The sequence below is a fragment of the Accipiter gentilis genome, chromosome 19 (genome assembly GCF_929443795.1).
Source record: "Accipiter gentilis chromosome 19, bAccGen1.1, whole genome shotgun sequence".
Classification (NCBI taxonomy): Eukaryota; Metazoa; Chordata; class Aves; order Accipitriformes; family Accipitridae; genus Astur; species Astur gentilis.
This window is the reverse complement of record NC_064898.1, coordinates 10060562-10083396: the sequence shown is the minus strand read 5'-3', so window position 1 is coordinate 10083396 and position 22835 is coordinate 10060562. Positions and strand designations below refer to the sequence as shown.

Genomic DNA, 22835 nt, shown 5'->3' with positions numbered 1-22835 from the left:
TCCCTCTAGTGAATTAGCAAATAAAGCGTTAATGGACTTACCACTGAACTCTTCCCCTTGCCTCTCCAACACTGTATTTTAGAGGCCAAAATTGATGACAGTACCAAGCACACACTCCTTTCTATTAGGGCTTTATTTATTTTCCTTTTTCCGTTTTATAAGCTCTATGACAGAGCACATTTTGCGTCCTGCGCCAAGAGCTCATTTTCGGGGTTATATTACCCCTAACTGTGTCTTTTCTTCAACTCTTGTGCAAACTCTTACCCTTCCCGCGGGCCGGGGACGGCCCAGGGCACCGCCACGCGCCCCTGGCGGCCGAGCCCAGCTGGGGCGGGGCGGGGCGAGCCGAGCCGGGGCGGGGCGGGGCGAGCCGGGGAGGGGCGGGGCGAGCCGAGCCGGGGCGGGGCGAGCCGGGCGAAGCCGGGCAGGGCCGGGCCTTCCCCCTGCGGCGCGGCCGGCTGACGCGCTCCGCCTGCGCCCAGCCCCGGCCCCGGCGGCCGTGTGCGTTCCACGCGGGGCGGCGGGGGCAGCATGGGTCGGGCCGGCAGCGATGGCGGCGGCGGCGGCGGCGGCGGCGGCGGGCCGGCGGCCATGGATCCGGTGCGCAGTTTCGAGCGCTGGAAGAAGAAATACACCCGGCGGACGAGGAGGCTGCGGCTGCAGCGCAAGGAGCGGAAGCGGCCTGAGTGGCAGGTGGAGCGGGAGGCCATCGGCCGCCTGGTGCAGCGCTACCCCGAGGTACGGCAGGGCCGGGCGGCCGGTGCTGCGGGGCCGGGCCGGGCCAGGGCCAGGGCCAGGGCCGGGGAGCGAGGGGCTCTGCAGGGCGGGAACGGGAGGGCAGCCGGCGGGTGGGCATGGCGGGCCTGCGGGGGGCGGAAGAGCGGCCTCTCTCCCCCTGTTGTGTGTGTGTGGGTAGGGCTGTGAGGAGGAGGGGACCTCTGTGTGTGGGGGGGGTCCCGGGCAGGCGTGGGGAGCACCCGTGGTTGGCAGGGCTGTTCCTCGGGCTGTTGGCGGTGCTTGTGGGTGACGGGTTTGTTGGGTGCCGCTGCTGTGTGGCAGGCAGAAGGGCTTTCACCTCCACCAGGCGGGGACGGTCCTCCAAGCCTTTCCTTTCTCCCCTCAGGCAGAGGGGGAGAGGGCAGTCACCGCAGTCCCGGTGGTGCTGGTGGCGGTGGCTGTGGGCAGGCTGTGGGGCCGGGGGTAGTGGGACCCTCGGGAGGGCAGTCAGGAGTTGAGAGCACAGTGAGGAGGAGGAGGAGGAGGATGGTGGGAACAGCTGTGACCGCTGGTACGTGGCCCTTCTGACCAGGCAGCGTGTTGTTTGTCTCCACTGAAGATGCCCAACGGCCAGAGATCACACTGGAAGAGTGTGTCGTTTAGCCTCAAGTCAGGAAACAGGTATTTGAATAACAGAGCCAGGGTTAGTGGTGTTGGTTCTGTCACCCAGATTCCCTTGAATCCCTCTGGGAGATGGCCAGCTTTTGAGCTGTAGTGTTGCTCTACATCCTACCAACTTTTGCTTGTCTGTAATTTCCAGTGTGAGAATGACTGCAGCAGATAAACAAGAAAAAATCAAACAATAATGAAGAGATAACCAAGATACTTTGTTACTGGATTTTCTTTTTCATTTGCTGATATATGCTGCCACACGTTTGCCATCAGATGGAAATATGAGAGATGGAAAACTGATGGAAAATGTAAAATTTAGTTTCAATGTGTCCAAATCTTGGGACTATTTTCTGTGTTACCTGTTCATAGGTGATCTATTGATCTAGTGACTTTCTTGTCTAACTGTAAGGCTGTTGATGAACATTGGCTTCTCCATACAATCTTGCTCATGAAAAGCATTAACGGCCTAACTGATGTGCTGGGGAGCTGTTTGTATAAACTCTTTCTAGTCTGCTTTATGTCAAATTAGTCAAGTTAGATCAGAATACTATTTGAAGTGTTTGAAATGACCTGGCTGCTGTCACCTAGTACAGATTAGAGAGAGCTCACAAGTACGTATTCCCAGCAGATTAACGGAGGTGGTAGTTTCCGACAGGGAAACAAACTGAGTAGAAGTTGGTGGTGGTTTCCCCTGGTGCATGTTGATACGGAATAGATCTATCAGAAGATCCACCTCTAACACCAGTCCTTACTCCTGCCATTCAGACTTTAATTAAAAATAAACCAGTATCTTTGGAGTTTCAGGGTACTACAACAGATCGTTCTTGTGCTCCTGGAGGTTTGTAGGGCAGAGAAATAATATAGAAAGCTTTGTGACGTGGCCCTCCTTAACATTCCTGTGCCTTGCTCTTTTAATACTGGTCTCACTTTTTTCTCTTTTTGGACATCTTTAAAAGAGCTAGGCTTATGCATCTAGTGATTTTTAAATTGATTTAGAGGAGTGTAAGGTAGAAGAGAAAAATAATATTTGTCTCCTTTGTAATTAATATATCCGTTCTTACAGGGTCATCTAGAGTTAAAAAGAAGTTGATCACTGAAATACTTAAAGCAGCCTTAATTATTTAGAACAATTTCACATCGCTGCAATAGCCCATTTCATGTGTCACAAACCTGTTAAAATCTATCCCTTTAGTTGCATGTAATGGATTGCTTGAATTCTTTTTTTGACGTTAGTAAGATAGTTTTCCCTCCTGTAGGCATACTGTTTTCCTGTGGGGACAATCTCTTGGTTGAAATTAAACTGAACCTGTATACGTCACTGAGTTGTGATCTGTTAGCATGCAAAATAATAAGACTAGGAATTAGCCCAATATGCAGTATTGCACGTGATATATAATATCTTCGGAATTACCAACTGAATTTGGAAATATTTGTCAGAAATTACAGTCTGTGAAAGTCGAGAAAAGACTTTTTTATGGTGATTTCTGATTCCTCCCCCCCCCCCCCCCCTTCCCAGAACTGTACTAGCTTGAAGTGTGTGCTTCGCAGCACAAGTAGGTTTTATAAAAACAATTCACCTTTAAGTAACATTTGGCAAAAGTTTAATTGCTCTGCTAGGACCCAGTGAAAGTTTGAAATCTACCTTGCAAGAGCTTTGTCTTGAAATATGTAAAAAATGGGTTTTAGAAAGGGTGTTATTACCTTTTATCTAGAGATTAAATTCATGCATTAAATTACCTTTCTTGTTTTTGCTAGAGAGAAGTAGGCTGAAAAGAGTAGTGTTGTGATCTAGGTGCTTTAAACAGGTTTAAACCCTCAGTTTTCTATAATAGCAGAGCCTGCAGAAGGCTTGGTACTTCAAGTAAATATAAGACTGATCTGACAGCTCAGTAGCTTTTCATTTGAGGCCTTCTCTGGAATTGTTATCATGAGTTGTCAGGAATGTCTGAGGACCATTTTGCTTGGTCCCCGTGTTGGGAGATTTCTGTTCAGCAGACTGTTGGAGATAAACGATGCCTGTTAGAAATGCACAAGTTGTGTAAGTTCTGAGTTTGACATTTAGAAATCTCAGTTTATGGATGCTAGTGAGTATGCATTCAAAGATGTGTAGTCTACCTTCCTTTTCATCTGCTCAGACTTTATAAATATGGTAGTCTCTTCCCCCCCCCCCCCCCGTCAAGTTCTGTGGTTTTTTTTCCTGTCCTGCTGCTATTGGTGGTTGTGAACTTTGCCAGTGGAAGCTGTCAACATATTTTGATGATGTCTATCCGCTAGAACAGACTTGAAAGTATTACATTTTTTCTTAAGATCTCTACTTGACATCTCAATGTTTTTGTAAATCATTGAGATAACTCATGGACTCAGACGTATGCTCCTGGGGGTTTTGTGTGTGTGTGTAATAGCTCTCAAGTATGCTGTAGAGGTGGATGCATACAGAGAAGTAAATTAGTAGGTGTCAGGACAATGAACTACTTTTTTAGTATGTTTTGTACCCTGTAGGACAGCTCTAAAAAATTAAGTATAGCAAGTGTTAGAGGTTGGTGAACCTGGCGAGCTTCAGGATGTAGGTCGACTCTTGTCCCAATCAGGTAGATGCAAGATTGCTGCAGTTCTGGGTCCCCAAGTCTGGAGGCTACGGAAGTTCTGATTTTTGGAGATACTGTATGTGTGTGAAATGCCTAGCATGAAGTTTAATTGCAAGTTATATCTGGGGCTTGTGGCACGCTGCATTGTAGAAAATTCAGACCCTGCTTGCATATTTCAGTATCTTTTAAAATGTGATTTGTAAATTTTTTTTTTTTTTTTTCCCCTGAAGAGTACTGCATCCAGTTTTGGACCCCCCAATAAGAAAAAAACATCAATAAATGTATTCAGTTCAGTGGAGGGCCACTGAAATGGTGGGGGGCTGGAGCAGTTGCCCTGTGAGGAGAGGCTGGGGGAGCTAGGCTTGTCAGTCTGTAGCAGAGATGGCTTTGGGGTTGGGACAGGGACCTTATGGAAGCCCCCAGTGCCCATGGGGAGATCACTGAGGAGGTGGTGCAGGGTGGAAGAGCAAGAGACAACAGGTGTACGTTGACAGTAGAGAGGCTCAGCCTGGAACACTCTTTCCCAATGGGGACAGTCAGGCAGAAGCACGGGTTGCCCAGAGAGGCTGATTGGTCTCTGTCCTTGAACGATTTCAGGACTGGACTGGAAGAAGCCCTGAGCAGCCCGATCTGACCTCAGAGCTGACCCGCCGTGAGCAGGAGGTTGGAGCAGATGCCTCCTAAGGTCCCTTTCCACTTGAATTGTTCTGTGATTTCATGATGGATCTGAGCTTTAAATTGTGCTGTTAGCCTGTGTGGTTAAATACTTAATGAACAGTTTATGGTAGAAGAGTGGTTTGGCTTAGGTCAAACTAGTAGAGATTGCCTGACCAGCTAACTTGGATCAGGTCACACTGAACTACTACATATTTATGTTAACAGCAACTTTAGGAATGCTATTAAATATCTCTGTTATGCTTAGATTGTAAGCACTGATTAAACTTACTTTGTTTCAGATAAATGCAAGTGAAATTCAAAGATTTTCAGATTTTCCATTGTCAAAGAAAACACTAAAAGGTGAGTACGAAAGTTTTCTTTGGAAAATACTTTAAGTAAAAATGAATGTTTTACTTATTTATCTGCATCTGATTTTTTTTTTTTTTTTCTTTAAACTAAGTTTTAGATAAGTGTTGCCATGTACAGTGTTTTCTAAATGGAGGAATGGAGGAATACATCTTTGGGCAAGAAAAAAAATAAAGTGTGTTTTTTTTTTTTTTTTTTTTTTTTTTTTTTCCCTCCCCCTGCCCCCTTTCCCCTTCTGCACTCTCTCTTCTCTTCCCATGCTGCAAATACTAGGATTGCAGGAAGCTCAGTATCGCATGGTAACGGAGATACAGAGGCAAACCATAGGTTTGGCTTTACAAGGTAAAGATGTACTTGGAGCTGCAAAGACTGGATCAGGCAAAACCTTGGCTTTTATTGTCCCAGTAAGTCATTTACATCCTTCCATTTGTACTTAAACCAAGTTATCCAGGAAGTACTGGATGTCAGATAGCTTCAGTTAATAGATCCTGGGAGAAAAGTTACGATTCAACTGATGTAGATGTTCCAAGAAACCCAGGATACTAATTAAATAAAATTATTATGCTTGAGGTTCTGAAAGAAGTGTATTTTTGACCCTAGGAGTGTTTGGACACTTAGAGGTTCCATTTTGATCCTTACATTAGTAGGCCCTGTGTGAGTTAGGAAGTGCTTTGTTTCTCTTTCAGGACTCTGTTTTCCTGGTACAACTCTAGTTGTCCAATTCTTTTAAAATTTGAAAACTAAGTGTATGAAATAAATGGTGAAATTTCTTCAGTTCCTTAGACTTTTTTTAGATGAGTGTTTTTGACCCCTTTGAAATTTTAGTATTTGGACCTTATATATCAAACTTAAGCTTAGTGATTGTGGACTTCCATTTCCTTGTTGTCTTTTGTGAACTCCTTAGAAATCGCTTCTAGGTGCATGCGGGAAAACAGGATGAAAACAGCTGTCGTGAATAATACATGTTTGACTGTTCTACTCAAAACATCATGCTTTGCATTTCATTTCTTAAGTTGAAAGTATAATTGAGATGTTTGCTTGAAGTGTGCATATAAGTGGATACAAACCCCATCATGTTATGATTGGATAAAGGGAAGAATATATGTTGTTTTGATTATGGAGGTTTTTTTGGTTTAAACATTACTTGTGTTTTTGTGAGCATGAATTTCTTTGGATCCTATTCTCTTAGTAACTGTAGGAACAGTAGTAGGTGTCTTGAATACCCTCTCTAGTTGAGAAGATTTATGCTTTATGCTGTTTTTTTCTTTTAAATTATTTTTTATTAGTAAAGAATAAAAAAATGTATGTGGCTTCAAAAGCTAGTCTTGTGAACTTGAGAAACAAGTGAGATTGCTCAATTAGTTAATCTAGGAGCAGAAGTACTTTGTTTTATGAACCTTATTTTAAAACAGTTGTAGGGGAGAAAAGGTCTAAGAGAGGAGCTGGAAAGATGAAAAGTGGAAAAAAAAAATTGTACAAGAATGCTTAACAGCCTTTAGTGTTTCAGAATGCTTCAGATATTCATACCTATGAAATCTTTGTGTTAGGATTAGCTGACTAAGTGTTTCTGCAGTGTGAATTCATAAGAGGAGGAACAGTCCTGGTCTGAGGTGTATGGCAACTTTAGTTGGAATGCTCTGTTTATAACCAGAATTAAAGCTGCAATAATTTGACTTTCTGGTTCCCACAAAACCTTATGAGCAGGAAAGTTTCTCATGTTTTTCTACATCAGATTTCTAATCTTGTATAAATGATTAAGTCTTAATTTCCAGAATTTAGCAGAGTAGGATTAATTGTGCAGTAAAATGTTTACTATTTACCACCCATAACTGTCTGTCATAGACTGGTACTGGGGAGCTTTGCTACAGCAAGTATCATTACCATCAGTAAGAACTGATATGTAATCAAACTGTGAAATGTATACCGATGTTGCTTCAAGTCATTATTTTAATTAGTGTGGGTTTCTTTTTTTTATGACGCTTTTTGTTACAAATTTGTTGTTACATATTTTCCTTCTGAGATTTTTATAATGCTAATTTTTTCAGGCTTTGGAACTCCTGTATCGCCATCAATGGACTTCAGCTGATGGATTGGGAGTTTTGGTAATATCGCCTACACGGGAACTGGCATATCAAACCTTCAAGGTTCTGCGTAAAGTGGGAAGGAATCATGAGTTCTCAGCTGGCCTTATCATTGGAGGAAAGGTGCATCCTCTCTCGGAGTTTGCCATATGGAAGCATAAATGAGTGCTATATTAAATGCTAGTTTAGGAAGAAACCCTGGAAACAAAAAGTCAGGGAAGAGAGTAGTTAATGGGAACCTATTGGTGACCCACTTGTTTTCCTGTCTGTGTACTCCATGTCTTTTGAAGCTTCTGCATATTTACAGTGTTTCCAGGTTACATGACTGGATGGACCTTCCTGCTAAACCTGCCAGGACTACCCTGTTAATTTAGATTAGTCTGAAATGCTTTTTGCTCAAGCTACAAGTGTGGGCATGCTGAAGAGAATGTGGTATCTCTGTAGGAGGCGGAAAGGCTGATCCTTGACTGTTCTTTCTAAAAGCTATCAATAGCTTAAGCTGACTTGACCATCTTGGGTACTGGCTTCTAGTGTGAACAACTAGAGCTAAACTGGTTTAACTCTTTCTCAGGATCTGAAAGAAGAGTCTGAAAGAATCCACAACATAAATATGCTTATTTGCACTCCAGGACGGCTTCTACAGCACATGGATGAAACTTCATATTTCTACGCATCTGATCTGCAAATGTTGGGTAAGTTTTTCAAGTACTTGAAAGTAATCAGAAATATTTTGTAACAGTTCATAATTGTGTGGAGCACTTCCTTGAGTAAAAAGTTTATCCTAGTCATGGTATGTAGATGAAATGGCATTAAGTTCACACATGTACAAATTAAAATAGAAAACAACAAAACCTCTTTCTTGTGTGTACTCTCTCTGAAACAGTTGCTGAGCCTGCTTTCCTTAGGATGATAAGAACAAGTAGGTGAGTTAGTAAGGAACCCAAAACCAAATGTAGTGTTCCATACAATCCTTTATATCTGTCTTGGCTAACGCTGGCCTTTCCTTTCTGGCTATGGCTCTTGTGTTTTTCCTGACGTGATAATTTACTATATGGAATATCCATTGCAGTGTTTGTATTTTGGGCCAGTTGTAGAAAACACTTTTCTTAGAATTTTGAGACAGATTGCTGCTCCTTTCATTGTTTTGTTAGCATATTTACTGTTGTTTCTTTTCATCCTCCCAACCTGAATAAAAATTTAAGTGTAATGAAAAGGTTTGCCTGCCACTAAGAATCGTATAATCTTTACCATAGCTTGAGGAACTTAGAAGCAATTAAGAAGCCAATGAACCTAATAAAATGTGAAATTATGCTTGCTACACTTAGTACAATTCATGGCAGTTAGACAAGAATAGCATGAAATGTAGGCCCTTTTCTTAAAGCTTTGTCTCTCTGCTAGTCTGTTTATACCTTGTGTTTCAATGGTAAATTGAGCTTAGGTACAGAAGGGTCTGTTTTGCTCTGTCATGAATAGTACAGCACTGTTTTATATTCCATGCTTTTGCTTCAGTAATAGGACAGGGAGTTTGTAATTTGCAGTCTCTCTGCAAATTGCTGAACTGTTTACTTGAAATGCTGATCGTTTGTGCTTCGGTGTGTGAAACTGAGGGCTGTAATGCATAGATTATGGGAAATGCTATGGTTTCTGTTGCCTTTTTTTTTTTTTTGAAAATATTATATGGAGTACATGAATAAAAAGAATCCTGTCATACACAGTAATTAAGTTAATCTGTGCAGTTTTAAGTGGGCATGGAATTTTGTGCTATATGGATTTAATGTATGATTTTTTTTTTTTTTTTAATAAATAAACCTCAAACTGGATTTTCTCAAATCTGTCTCTCAATTCAGTTCTTGATGAAGCTGATAGAATTCTAGACATGGGGTTTGCTGATACAATGAATGCAATCATAGAAAATCTACCTAAGAAACGCCAGACCTTGCTTTTTTCTGCAACACAAACAAAATCAGTGAAGGATCTTGCACGGCTTAGTCTGAAAGATCCAGAATATGTTTGGGTTCATGAGAAAGCCAAATTCAGGTATGTTGGGATAATTTTTTTTTTTTTTTTTTGGGGGGGGAGCGGCGGTTAAACAGATAGTAATCCTACTTAACTGCCTCTCTGACTGTCAGTTCCCTGAATCAGAAGTTAGGTTGTGCATCTTCTTCCTTCCTATAGTGTCTGATCCTGTTGTGTGCCTTCCTGAAAGCAAGGGATTTCCAGATAAGAGGGTACTCGTTCTGACCGAATCATTACAGGGAGGCCAAACCCGCACTTCTCTTGTGGATCCTCAGGCAGCTTCTCAGACTGGAAATTTGTTTCCTCAGGAGCAAGCCCTAGTGTGGATTATAGCCTCAGTGGCGTAGTATCCTGGCCTCAGCAGCACTCACTTGTGAATTGCTCCTTTTTTTTATTGTTTGGCTTCCTTGCTTCCTGCATGTGCAAACGTACTGTGCAGAACCACCAGATGTGTTGCACCATACGGTTCCTCTGTGTGCTGTTCATAAATCTGGCTTTCCAAGGAAATGCTACCCTATTGGGAAAGTGCAGGATGAAAGTCTTGTTTGTGTATTCAATATCAGGTGCCCAAAGAAAAGCATGTGGCGTTAGTCCGTGTGCAGTAAGTCCTTTGGCTTCCTGACATGCTGGGTTTACTGTGCATGTTCAGGACTCCAGCCCTGTGTGCATGAAATAAATTTCTCATGCTATGCAGTTTGGATCAGAATGGGAGGCCCTTGCTAGAAGTGAAGCATGTGGTCTGCCAAGCTCAAAAAATTTAATATGTCACTAAATGAAAAAATGTACGTGTTGCTTTTTGGCACTTTTTTTCTTTTGAAATCTAAATGAAGAACGTTATTGAATATTTTGCATTTCTATGTGTTTGATCATCTAAGTGTCAAAGTGCTTATGAGCATGTATGATTCTTTTTCTGCTCTTCTATGAAACATGTATATTTCCACATGTAAGGTGCAGGAGAAGGGTGAAGTATAGTGATAAAAAAGCCTCTCCCAAGAGCAAATGAAAAACCATCAGCAAAATGAACAGCAAGCCAGGTTGAATCCTGAGGCCGTTTTAACTGTTTGATTTGATTATCTTGGTATTGTACTGCAAATACCTTTTTTTAATCAGTAGTATTATCAAAGGCATCTTTAAATAAGTATGATTGCCAGAAAAAATTGTGTGGCTAATATCCTCTTAGCAGAAGAAGATGTACAAGCTTAATATGTAGTCTTCATTTTGAGGTCTGACTGTACATCTGTTTCACAGATCTTGCATTTTTTTGTGAAGTCTATTTTAAAGTACATTTAATTTTTTTAAATATTTGGGTGAGTGCAATTAGATAATACACTGACTAAAAAAAAAGGAAAGTATTAATTTGTTTTAGAATTTACTGCCTTAGTATATATATAAAACAGGATATTGCCTTATGAAAACAGTTTCCTCTGAAAGACTTACAAAGCAAAAGGTGCTGTGGCATAATTCAAATTGAATAGCAGAATAAAAACTGGAACAGTCTTTTATTTTCATCCTCCCAAGTGACCACCTTTATTAAAGTAATTTTGAATACCCTTGGTCTGTTTAGGGTGAAGCAGAGGGACTGTAAGAGATGAGCATTTAGATGTATTTCAAGAGCAAATATGCCAAAGATTTTTTTTTTTTTTTATTTATTTTGTAAAGAACAGAAAGGTGAGTTAAGATGACAGTTCAGAGCTTTACAAAGTCATTTTGCATGTCAGGGTGTAATCAGTAGAAGTACATCAATGCTCTTTTTTTTGTGTGTGATTAGACTGTGCTTTGACATTGCCTTAAGCACAAATGATGCTTTAATAGGACTAATAGACAAAATTGCATTTTAAGTCAAGGCAATTTGAATGTCACTGCTTAGACATGGAAGGAGTTTGGCTTGCTAGTAGTAAATGAATTTAGAGGTAATGTCAAAAGTCGTCCCCTCCTACCCACTGGCTAGTAGTAAATGAATTTAGAGGTAATGTCAAAAGTCATCCCCTCCTACCCACTGGCTTTTAGTAAGGAAATTGATTCGTCTTTCAAGAGTAGCTTTCTAGTGGAGTTGCTAAGACTTGTTCTGCCAAGTGGCAGAACTTTCCAGCCTAACTTTTCCTTTTTTCCTTTTTCTGGGTATTTGTCAGACACTCTTGACTTAAAAGAGGTCAGGTGGCTCTGTAAATATTGTATGCCTGTATATTCTCTCTCTTCCCTTCTTTTCTTTCTTGTTTTAATGTTATGGGAGCTAATGGTGTCTAAACATACTTTCTGGGTTGTTTTTTTTTTTTTTTTTTTTTTTTTTTTTTTTTTTTTCCAGTACCCCGGCAACTTTGGATCAGAACTATGTTGTTTGTGAGCTTCAGCAAAAAGTAAACATGTTGTACTCTTTCCTGAGAAATCACTTGAAAAAGAAGAGCATTGTGTTTTTTGCAAGCTGTAAAGAGGTATGGCTATTCTCCCCCCTTACCCTTCTAAAACAATTAAAATGAAGATATTCATGTAGATGTCAAGGCACCAGAGAGGTGAGATTCTGGACTAGTTTGCAACAGAAAATTGGGGGAGAAACCAAACCTCACTTACTTCTGTAGGCATGTCATGCAGGGCCTGGCTGCTGGGAAGCTCAGCAACCCAGGCTCGATGCAGGAGGGTCCTGGACACCTCAGTGTACTCAGCCGTTTTTGTGCTCTGCTGTTAAAAATGAATGCCAAAAGTTATGTCACTAAGGGCCAGCTATTTCAGTTTTGTCTCGTGACACACCTGGTAGTTGGGTTACAAAGTGTTTTAATAGTTGTACCTACTTACTTCACAAGGTTTTATATCTGCCTATATAAGAAACTATAATTGTGAAATAGTGCAGGGAAAGGTTTTTCTTATGGTTACATAGGAAGTAATCCTTCAAATATCTACTTATATAAATGTCTGGGGACTATTCTGTTGAAGCTACTTTGTATGTGTTTGTATAGCACAGGTATTTATTCCTGTAACTACTGCACATATCGAATATTTTACAACATACAGCGGTCTAGTAAGTATTTTTTGCAGTTCTTCCACTTGTGCAAGAAGTTAAAATACTTCTGTTGTTTTGCAGCTGGCTGGTGAGTACAGTGAGGTGGTTGGCTTAGTTGTACAGAAGTCTTCTGAGCTGCTGCTGTTCCTGCAATATATGCAGTTTCTGTAACTATTTTCGTAAAAAAATACTAGATAACTGCCTGCTATAAAATAATGCTACATCATGGTACTGTATGTGAGAGTAAACAGACTGCTTTTATAAGAGAAGCTGTTGAAACTTGAAATAGTAAACCGAGACTGTGTAGATGCTTTGGGTAGCATGCATAAGATGCTACAACCCTCCAGTATTGTCTAAAAGCAGTGCTTCTGATGGACTTTGATACTTCGGTCCCTTGCATACAGTCTAGCTAGTCATGTCCCAAGTAGTTCTTGCTGTTACCTATTTTGGGTACTTTTAGGAAATGCCATCAAAAGGCATGCCAATCTTTTTCCACTGTTTGTTTCCTCTTTTAGTACCTAGGCATGTGACAAAGTCTCAGAATAGGATCTCTTGTCTCTTATGTGGAGAAAAGTGTATTTTATTTGATGTGGTAAGTCAGTTGCTATATACTGGATAGGATCTTAACAAGTTTAACGTTGCATGGTAAATTTCGCCCCCCCCCCCCCCCCCCCCCCCCCCCGATTTGTTGCATAGGTCCAATATCTATTCAGAGTGTTCTGTAAGCTTCAGCCTGGTCTTCCTGTACTGGCACTCCATGGCAAGCAGCATCAGATGAAGAGAATGGAGGTCTACACTTGTTTTGTTCGGAAAAAGGCAGCAGTACTTTTCGCTACAGATATTGCAGCTCGTGGCCTGGGTATGTACCCAAAGAAGCAATAGTGATTCACAACGTGATGATCTAACCTTACTGAGACTTTGGTCTGAAGACCAACCTGATTTGTAGGAAATGAAGCTGCAGTTTGCTTAAGAGCTCATTAGGGTATCTCAGAAGAGAGATGCTTCTTAGAGTTCTGCTGTTTCTTTACTGAAGACGGCCGCTTCATTTGTGCTTATTTTTTCTCTGTCCCAGAAAGACCTAGTTGTCACTAGTTTTCTAATGGCATTTGTTAGTGAGGTATTCAGTGGAAGCTGTCTTCTATTTATTTATTTAAGTTTAGACAATCTAGTTTCTGCAGCCATTTTCTGTGACAAATACCTGGAACAAGAGAAAAATGGAAATAGTGATGTATTTGCTTACTACATGCCATAAGGAGAGATTTCGGCAGTTTTCAGTATTTCTCGTGTGCCTGTATCATGTGGGTTATTCCAAAGGATATGAAAAATTACTAACCTACCAGTATGTGGAAATGAAAACCTAAAGAAAGTTTAATGTCTGAACTATGAATGGCATTATAGGACTATATTCTTAAGGAGGCAGAAAAGTAGATGAGGGAAAAACAGGGAGTATTTATAGGACCTGTTTTGGCTTGAGTTTCTTTCCTCTGGTCATTACCTGCTGAATTATGATTTACTTCTGTATATTTTCAGTGGATACTTTGGACTTTGGTGGGGTGTGTGTGTTTTTTGTTTTTTTTTTTTTTTTTGTGTGTGTGTGTGTGTGTGCTTGGAAGCATTTAGGCATGACAGAAGACTCTTTTCAGGAGTCTACATGTTCTTCTTTCAGATAGTAAACTCCATTGTCCAAAATGTAAGGTTTTGTCAGTATGCTACAAAAGGAAGAAAGGTGCTCTAAAAACTGAAGGCAGAAATGAATACTGTTTATCATACCTTCTACGCTGCTGAAATCTCACTAGTGAGGATCTAATATGGTAGTTTGGGTTTAGAGTGTAAGTATAATTGTGGAATACAGCATAGCTACAGGTTTGGTCAGGAAGTAACACAGACTTACTCCAATGCAAAGCATGCTGCTGCTGGGTGAAGTGCAACAGTTAGAAAATGCTTATTTGTAGTATCATTCGCATTCAATGTTGACTTCTTTGTCAGGCTTGGTTACCCCCTCCCATCATGGGAAAGGGACTATGATATTTCTGTATGGGGACAGCTGAAGGAGTGCTGCCTCACCACAGCTAACTTCAAACCCTGGTGGTATAGGATATTGATACTGTAGGTGAAAAGTGGGTCAGATATTGTTATTTAATTATTAAACGTAGTGGTGTTTTATCATCTGTGTGACACAAAGCATGTCTGTTCTTGTCAAGTGTGAAATTATGTTCCATTCGGTGCACTGTCATAATTTAGGAAATGAAGACACCATTAATTTTAGCTTTCTTTGATGAAGAGAGTGATTGTTTATGATATGCTAATACATGCAATTAATTTTATTTTTTTTTTCGGCAGTTGCACCCAATGTCTGTAAACTGGTCTAAATGATGGTTCTTACAGGAATTAATGCTCCAAAATAGGAGGATGCTCTTGAATAGAAGGATTTTGAGTATAGTGAGGTTAAATTTTGACATATTTTTTTTCTTCCCACAGATTTTCCAGCAGTGAACTGGGTCATTCAGTTTGATTGTCCAGAAGATGCAAACACATACATCCACAGAGTGGGAAGAACAGCCAGGTTTGTTTTCACTTTTCATTAATATTTTAATGTTTAACAAAAGACCCTTTTGATTACTTAAGAGTAATGGTTTGACTTAATAATTTCTTAGTGGGCTTCAGAGACTACTTACAGGAGACAGAAAAAATAGCCCCAGTTGTTTAATCTGATCAGGGAAGATTAATAGTGAGGAAGCAAAAATCTTTTGTAATTGCCAGGATTACCTCAAAGGCTGCGTTGAGCATGTTGGCGGGTGGAAAATCTTGTTTTGCCACTGCCATTTATAGATAAAAAAATCTTTAGACTGTGGATCCAATTTCTTTGTGTCATTGAAGACTTCAAAAGGATGGAAATATTTCTTCCTTATTTTAATTTGGAGAGGAAGGAATCAAATAATGTTAATTACAGGTTAAATTTTTAATTTTCTAAGTCTTGTAGAATTATATTCTTAGGGATAGCTTTAGTTAAAATATTTGTGGCTAAGCCTTTGTGATGGAAGGGAGTTACCGACTTACACTGTTGAAAACCTGGTCCCTGATCTTTGAACTAGATTTTGAAGAGAAACAGAAGCTGTTATTGCATATAATTCAGTAGATCAAAACCTTTACGCGATTATCTGAAATGCAAAACCTGGCATTATATCTTGTACATGATTTAATTTGTTTGTAGTAGTGTTTGCAATATAGGCGTATGTCAAACTGAATGACAGAGCAGTTGCTTAGAATAGGACTTCAGCACTCTGCACTATAGGAATTTGAAATCTGTCTTCCTGGATGAAATGGCATTAAATTTTGGTGACAGTAATAGGAGTGTGTGCTTCTAGCCCTCTTTCAGAATGTGGAAGTTCTAGCTGTGTTTTCATTGTAACTGGTAACATTTCTGCCCCATTCTGTCCTGTGCTCTTCGTTTTCCCATCTACCTGTTATAATAGAATGGAATAACAGATTTTTAAATGCTTTTTGAAAAAAACCTGTCTGTGAACATAATCAGTGAATGTTACATATAATTAGATAAAACATGTAGCTATTTGGCTAAGTTCAAACCTAGATGTAATCTCATGCATGAGTGAAAAGGATATAGGCTTAGTTAGAATTCTGGGGTTTTCCCCCCCCTTTTTTTAATCCTGTGTGGCTTCCACAGAAGGCTTGTAATTTTGTCTTTATGGCATACTGTCATTGTGAAAGGGAAAACAATATATTTGGCACTGTTTAATTGGCAGTTTCTAGGAGACTTGTTGAGCTCTTCCTGAGCTGTGTTGCTGAGTTAAAGCACCTCCCTGGAGTTATGATCCTCAGGCCTTTTCCCGATTCTCATTAGGTGCTGAGAAGAGTGATTTTAAGTAGGTTTAGAGAGGGGAAGCAGCTACATGAAGACAAATAACCCCTCTCTTCTGTAATGCTTTTAATAAAAATGTCACACAGATGAGGATGCTAGCCTTGCAACCTTAAGGGTTTGTCTTCGGTGGCCTCTTAAAGACAACCTTCTGTGGTTGCTTGAGGGACAGATTTAGATGAAAATTGGGACAGAGGGTCTGTCTCGTAGCCCATGGGCTGTGCTGGATGCCTGCCCCTTGCTTCACTGGACTGTTATTTACATTCCCTTTTAAGTGAATTTTTCAGTATCCAGACCTTCAGTACTCCCTTATTGAAATTGGGAGTACATCTGAGCAAGTTGTTTGAGCTGGCAGGGTGGTGACTGATAGTGAAAGCAAATTCCTTCTGTAGGAAAACCTTTATGGATATTTTCTGTTTCTTAATCTCATACAAAGGTCAAGGAAGGTTCTACCTACACTGGGCTTTCATTCTGGAGAAACATACAGGCTCTCTCTGTCCTTAAAGTAAAGCAGTCATGGAAAGAGGTTCGTTTAGTGAACTTAGTGGCATGAAATAGATCTTTGGAAATAGAACAAGGGAGATGTCTAATAGTTTCAAGTAAATACTGTGCACTGAGTAAATATGCTATTGCAGTATTAGATGTGGATTGTTGAGAATGTACTTCTTGGTGTACTGGAAGTGTTGAGTAGGAAACTTCACTTGTTTTCAATAGCTGTAGCTAGCATGAGAAGCTTGTGTTTTTTCTAAAAACTTGACAAAAATGAACTGAACTGCAGTTTAGTGGTCCTCATTAACGAGGTTTGAGATAATTACAAATTTTCATGGGTTATGAGAGTGTATAATTGCATAGAATGAAAGCTAAATGAAATATCTCGGCTAAGTAAGAGACTGTGTTAAACTGTAATTAAAACTGGGATGCCAAATACTGTTTACTTTTGAAATCAAATTATTTTGTGATACAAAAGTAAACATGAAAGTCAAGAGAAATTATTTTGGGGATGGAGCTGAAAAAACTTTAACAATTGTGGATGTGTTCCCACATCTGTTTTGTAGTTTTGCAAAGCCTTATCTAAGATGAAAGATAATGATTGATTTTTAAGTGGATAAGACCACTGTGTTCCCCTAAGTAGCATTTCACTTGCATTTTATCCTGCTGAAGAACATAAATGCAACTCCTGCATTTTTGATTTATAGTAAAGTAAGATCAAGAAAATCTGGGTGTTGTCCAGTAATGCTTTTACTTTATAGTAGATTTGGCATATCTTGAGTGTGGTGGGTTTTTCTTTTTTTTCTTTTTTTTTTTTTTGTTTTTTTTTGTTTTAACTTGAAAGGTATGCTATGATTGGAGTGATGGGAAGCTATTTCTTCCAACTGCTTTCAAAGTATTTATTTAAAGTCTTAACTAGTTCAGTAAAAGAGTTTCTAAAATACTGACAATATCATGGCCAGGCCCATAAATATTTTTGACTATATTTTTGCCACACAATCTCTTGGAAGTCTGTAATTTAAAATACTAGATCACAGTGTTTTCCTGTGGGTTTTAGTTTCAAAAATTCTAAGTAAATAAGAGCTGCTTGTAGCATTTGTCTGCAAAATGAATTTCTTCTGGCTTTTAATTTCTATTGATGCCTTCTGTTCTGTAGCCTATGAAACCTACAGTTGAAAATATTCTTTGATCAATTTTGTGAAACAAGTTGCAATGCCACTAGGGGACAGCAGAAGATAATAATTTTTGAAGCACACTGATTCTCACTTTTTTTTTCCCAACTGTTTTTCTTAACGTAATTTGTAAGTTGTATGGCATGAAAAAACCATATATAGGGATGTTTTTCTTTCAGTCGTGATTGCATTGATGAGTGGAAAAGACACTGAAAAGTCTATTTTAGCTTTCTATTCACGCAGAAATATCTTGTATTTTGGATGTACCTGTATCCTGGCATGTCTCAGTAATTCATTTCTTTCTTTCCTAGCATTACATTCCTCCTCCTACTCCGTATTTTTTTTTTTCTTTTCCTTCAGAGACGACTTGAAAACTGTTACTTGAGTTTAGTGATTTTTCTGTCAGGAGTCTTTTCTTTTTTTTTTTTTTAAAAGACACTGACAGTGGAATTTTAAACAGAATAAACCTTTCTGCTCTGCAGTTTTTATCTGTGATATGTCCAGAACTTTATATAGGCTTTAGGTCTGACTTGGACTTCTGATGGTATTTAATCCAGGCTAGTTGGTTAGGTTTCTTAGGTGCTTAAACTGACTTAGGAAAGTCACTGTAATTTTGTTATTGTTGTTAAATGATAGGTGTATACAGGCATGCATGTTCTGTCTAGCTCTACATATGTTTTTTTTCTTTTGGCAAATCATGCTCTGAAAACAAATGAATGATAAAAGTTCATCTTCCCAAAGCAGGATACTCTGTTGTCTAACATCTTTGTACTAGCTGGTGTGGTGATTAGAGCCAAGAAGTATGAATAAAGACTTAAAAGATCTATAGGTTTTTTTGATGCCTTGTGAATACTGAAGAATACACACACATCAAATTTTGCAAAGGTGAAAGGGGCAGGTCATATAATGATCTTAGTCTGTCGTGAAGTAAAAAGCTTTGAAGCATGCTCGTTGGGGTTCTGCTTAAGTAATTGCACATTATATGTGTGAAAGTGAGACTAATAAGCCTTTAGATTAATCCATGCAAGTGGCAATAAAGCACTTGTATGTGAGTGACTTAATGGAACTTTTTTCCAATGGTGGAAGCTCTATTTATGTATTTATTTATTTTAATTGGGAAAAATATCCCAGGAATACATGTCTTGGGTCCTGAGTAGACAGTACAGTCAAGATGGCAGCTCCTTGTTTGATTTTTTTTTTTTAAATTTTTTTTTTAATTTAAGACCCACTGAAGCAGTTTCACTGATGTTTCTTTAAAAATAAATGCACTATTTAGACCATCTTATATTATATTGCAGTCAAGTCATCATCCTAGCTCAAGTAAAAATAGCTGCCAGTGGAGGTCACAAGAAATTGTTGACACCACATATTTAACTTGCAATTCACATTATTAAATTCTCTAAAATTAAATGCTGTACCCTAGCTACGTTCCTGACAGTGGCCTGTGATGCTGCAGTTGTACTGACTGGCACTGTGTTATCCATTAGAATTCTCTTCATGATGGCATGGTATGAATGTTCCAATACACTGAGATATTAAGTGGCTAAGGTTATTACCTGCTGATATGAAGCTATACTGTAAGCTGTAATAAAAAATAAACACACACGTATTTTAATGCAGCAGAGTGGACACAGCTGCTGTGGAAAATGGATTGCTTACAGTCTAGGCTGGAGGACCCAACAACATCCCAAGGCCTTTTGAGTTCAATTTATTCTGAGACTAGCATGATAAGGTTGGTGAACCACTGCCTATTCTTGTCCATTATGTCTTGTGACTAAGACTATCTGGCAAACAAGGACACCTATCCAGTATGATTGAATGAAGGGGATTATGGTTTTGTAGTATGACTAAAACCCAGCTGCATGGTTCTCAGAACCTGGCAATAGATACAAATGGGCTCCTGTTCAGACAGGAGGAGGAAAAGGATATTGAGTGATCAGAGCAAACCAAACCCCAAAATAAAAAAACCCCAAAGCAATCTCTGACTTCACAGCAATATTTACTGATAATGTTTTGGGGATACTGAACTAAGGTCTATGCAATGGAGAAACAGGAGTGAACAAAGCATTAGAAGTGAGCTAAAGCAAAACAAAAAAATGAAGCCAGTTCATTTTTTGTTGTTAGTTTTAAACGCTCCATGGGATGTTGGACTGTTCACAACTGATGGGAAAGAGCTCTTTTCCCTGGCTGAATTGAGGAACCAGCAGTGCACACAGCCCGTCTGCAGCATTTGCTCAGCTGTGAATAGCAAGCACCTTTTCCTTACTATTTTCTTGTCATTTTTGTTGGGCTGCTTTGGTAGGACTTGCTGTAGATGATACAGCACAGTTTCAGTTAGCAGTGCACACAGATCTCTTATTAAAGATTTGTTGTTTTAAAGAAAAATATCTACTACAAAAAGAGACTGTTGATCGTGTAGATGGGATAGAAATTCCAATATTCATGCATTTGTTTTCTGTGCTTATTTGACACTTAAAATAGAATAACAAATTACCATGTTAGGGAAGAAACCCAGCAGTGTAGAAGGTATGATAAACAGTAGATAAAACTCTTGTTGCTCCTGGGCTTGGAGAAATAACGTTTTCTTGGTTTGAAGCTTAGATTTCATCAGTCCTCATCATGTCAGAAGGCCCAGAAGGTGGTATAATTGGAAACAAAGTTTTGCCTGAATTGAGCCCAGTATGAGAGACCTAAAGCTGTTACTTTAAGAAATATGTTTAAAAACGGTAGCTTATATAATCAGATTTAATAGTTGAATTTTAAAACAAAACTATGAATTATTGTATTTCTGTGGAAGGCCTTAGGGGTAGATATGGATATTAGTTTCTCTTTGTTGAAGGGTAGTGTGTGGGTGAACAGATTTATTTGTATGCGTATCGGATTGAAATAGGTCTTCTCAGAATAAAACTGTCCATTCTGATATGTTTTGGATATATTTTTATAGATGTCTTGTATTGTTCCTTTACATAAGAGTGCAACACAGACAAATGTTTGCATCAATGAAATGCTTTTTCCTTCACTACTATAGTTAATTTATCAAGGAATTGAAAATAATTTTAAAGTAAAATATAAATAACAAGCTAGATGTCATAGAACTTGACTCACTCTTAACTTTTTTCTAGTCCATATTATATTAAGCATGTTTGTAGTTTTTTAGCTAGATTGGGAAGTCACTGTCACTAGCTTCCGAAAACTAGATGTATATTTGCACACTCAGATGGTGATTCTCTTTTTTCCCATACTTCTTACCACAGATGAAGAACTGTACTATGCCAGTTGTTTTTTTTTTTTTTTCTCATCCTCAAGTCTCAATTGCAATAGTGTGTACATTAACAAATATCTAGATAATTTCACTGGCATATTCTTTCAGTCTTTACAGGGGTAAATCTTTGCTCTAGAAGCAGGGATCTGTGCTGCTTTTTGAATTTTGCTTGTCAGTTATTCCACTTGATGGAATTGTCTTATTCTGGGTTCTTCATGGAAACTAAAATTGTATGCAAAGATGTAAAGAACATTATTGTTGCAATATAAAGTGCTCCTGGATATTTGTGTTCTGAGAAGGTTGTGAATGGTGCACAGTGAATAAACGATCACCTTAGATGGTGAATAATTTGGCTTCATAGTGGAAGTAACTATTAGTTTTGTATTAATAGTTTGGCAACCACGTATGATGAACAAAGGGTCCAGCGGAAGAAGAGTGAAAATATGTAATTGGCGTGTATCTTAATGCACATGCAAAACCAGGCAAATTTAGTGGGCTTGGTTTTGATGCTATTCCAAATGCTTAACTTAGTGACTTAACATTTTAAAGAAAGCAGTCTTTTGCTTACTTCTGGTAAGTCTCTAGCAAATTTGATCTGGGTGAGAAAGACACAGCTGAGAAGTTGATTTGACTTCCTTGATGCCTGATTTCCTTTTTCTGAAGGGTTCTACTGTGGAGAGTTTCTGCAATACTAATGTATCTGAAGATGGCTTGTTGGCTTGGAATGCAAGACTTTTTAGGAAGGGCTTTGATTTAAGCTCACAAGTTTTGCAGTGATATCTTACTTCCTTCTGTGTCTTTTGACAGATGAGATGACAGCATATGTTGATACTATCCAACCTGGCCCAGTTAGGCTAAAATTAGATCTTTAATCAAGTCAACTTGGTAATGTCCCATTTAAGTTACAGACAAAAAAACCACCAAACAACCACAAACCACTAGGTTTTTTGGTTTTGTTTTTTTTTTTTTTTTTGAGTACGGTGGTAGATGTGTGACCTCCAAAGCATTAAAAATTACATACTTACGGTTCCTTGCGTGTGGTATATATCTTCAAAAATATCACCTCCTTTATATTGGGTTTTCTGTAATGGGAAATATTCCAATTCAAGAAACTGCAATGCAAGTATCCTTATATCCGCAACCCTCCTCCCCCAAATTTTATGATTATCTCATCATCTCCCTTTTCTCCTTTGCCAGTTTTTAAAATAGATTATTTTTTTTCTTGCCAAAGCAAGCAGAAATACTGCCTTTAACTCTCTTGAAATTTGGCATCAACTTACATCTTCTGAAATACAAATGTTAGGGAAACATGTTGCAATACATCTGTTCAGGACAACCTGTATAATGTCTCCTGTAAGGTCTGCATATCCATGCAGGCTATCCTTACAGTTCTTTTTCCATTGCTCCCATTATTTTTTTCCTACTGAATGCCTGCCCTACAGCAGAGCAGTGGTGCCTGATGACCATCAATCAGATATTTCCCATTCCTATTTTACTCTGGTATCACCATGACTTGTATGTCACTGACAACTAAAATATGGTGCATTTGACTGAGTGATACGTTATGATGGTTGTGGCAAGGATAGAAAATTACTCTGAATGTAGTTAGAACAAGCTCAACTCTAGCTGCATGGCAAGGTGGAATTGATTAATAACCATGGTGTGTTTTCATCTGTTGCCTTTGTGATAATGGTAGTGTTGTTTGCTTTAATAGTACTGGCTAGGGTATATGCAGCCTTAACCTGATCAAGGTTAGATTAAGATAGGTTAAGGTCAGCAAAAATTGAGTATCTCTTTGGCCTGCAAAAAAAGCATTTTTTTCTCATCCTGTCCTCACTGAGTTGTTGCCATGCTATTAGTTCCTTCATGTTTGATACTAGCTGTCGGCTCAGGGTGATTTTTAGCAGAAGTTTAAGATAGATTCTGTCATGGTGAATAAACTGTCCTTTTGA

At 39.1% G+C, this 22835-nt stretch overlaps 1 protein-coding gene across 1 annotated transcript in view; it reads left to right on the top strand.

Moving 5' to 3' along the window:
- The first annotated feature begins 493 nt into the window (after positions 1 to 493).
- DDX10 (DEAD-box helicase 10) overlaps positions 494 to 22835 on the top strand; it is a 202088-nt gene continuing 179746 nt past the window's right edge. Inside the window, exons 1-9 of the mRNA XM_049823686.1 lie at positions 494 to 738; positions 4931 to 4991; positions 5271 to 5401; positions 7043 to 7201; positions 7650 to 7770; positions 8926 to 9115; positions 11397 to 11523; positions 12783 to 12945; positions 14565 to 14649. Coding sequence (XP_049679643.1) covers positions 532 to 738; positions 4931 to 4991; positions 5271 to 5401; positions 7043 to 7201; positions 7650 to 7770; positions 8926 to 9115; positions 11397 to 11523; positions 12783 to 12945; positions 14565 to 14649 — 1244 coding nt within the window. The 5' untranslated portion in view covers positions 494 to 531. The remainder of the gene's footprint in view (positions 739 to 4930; positions 4992 to 5270; positions 5402 to 7042; positions 7202 to 7649; positions 7771 to 8925; positions 9116 to 11396; positions 11524 to 12782; positions 12946 to 14564; positions 14650 to 22835) is intronic.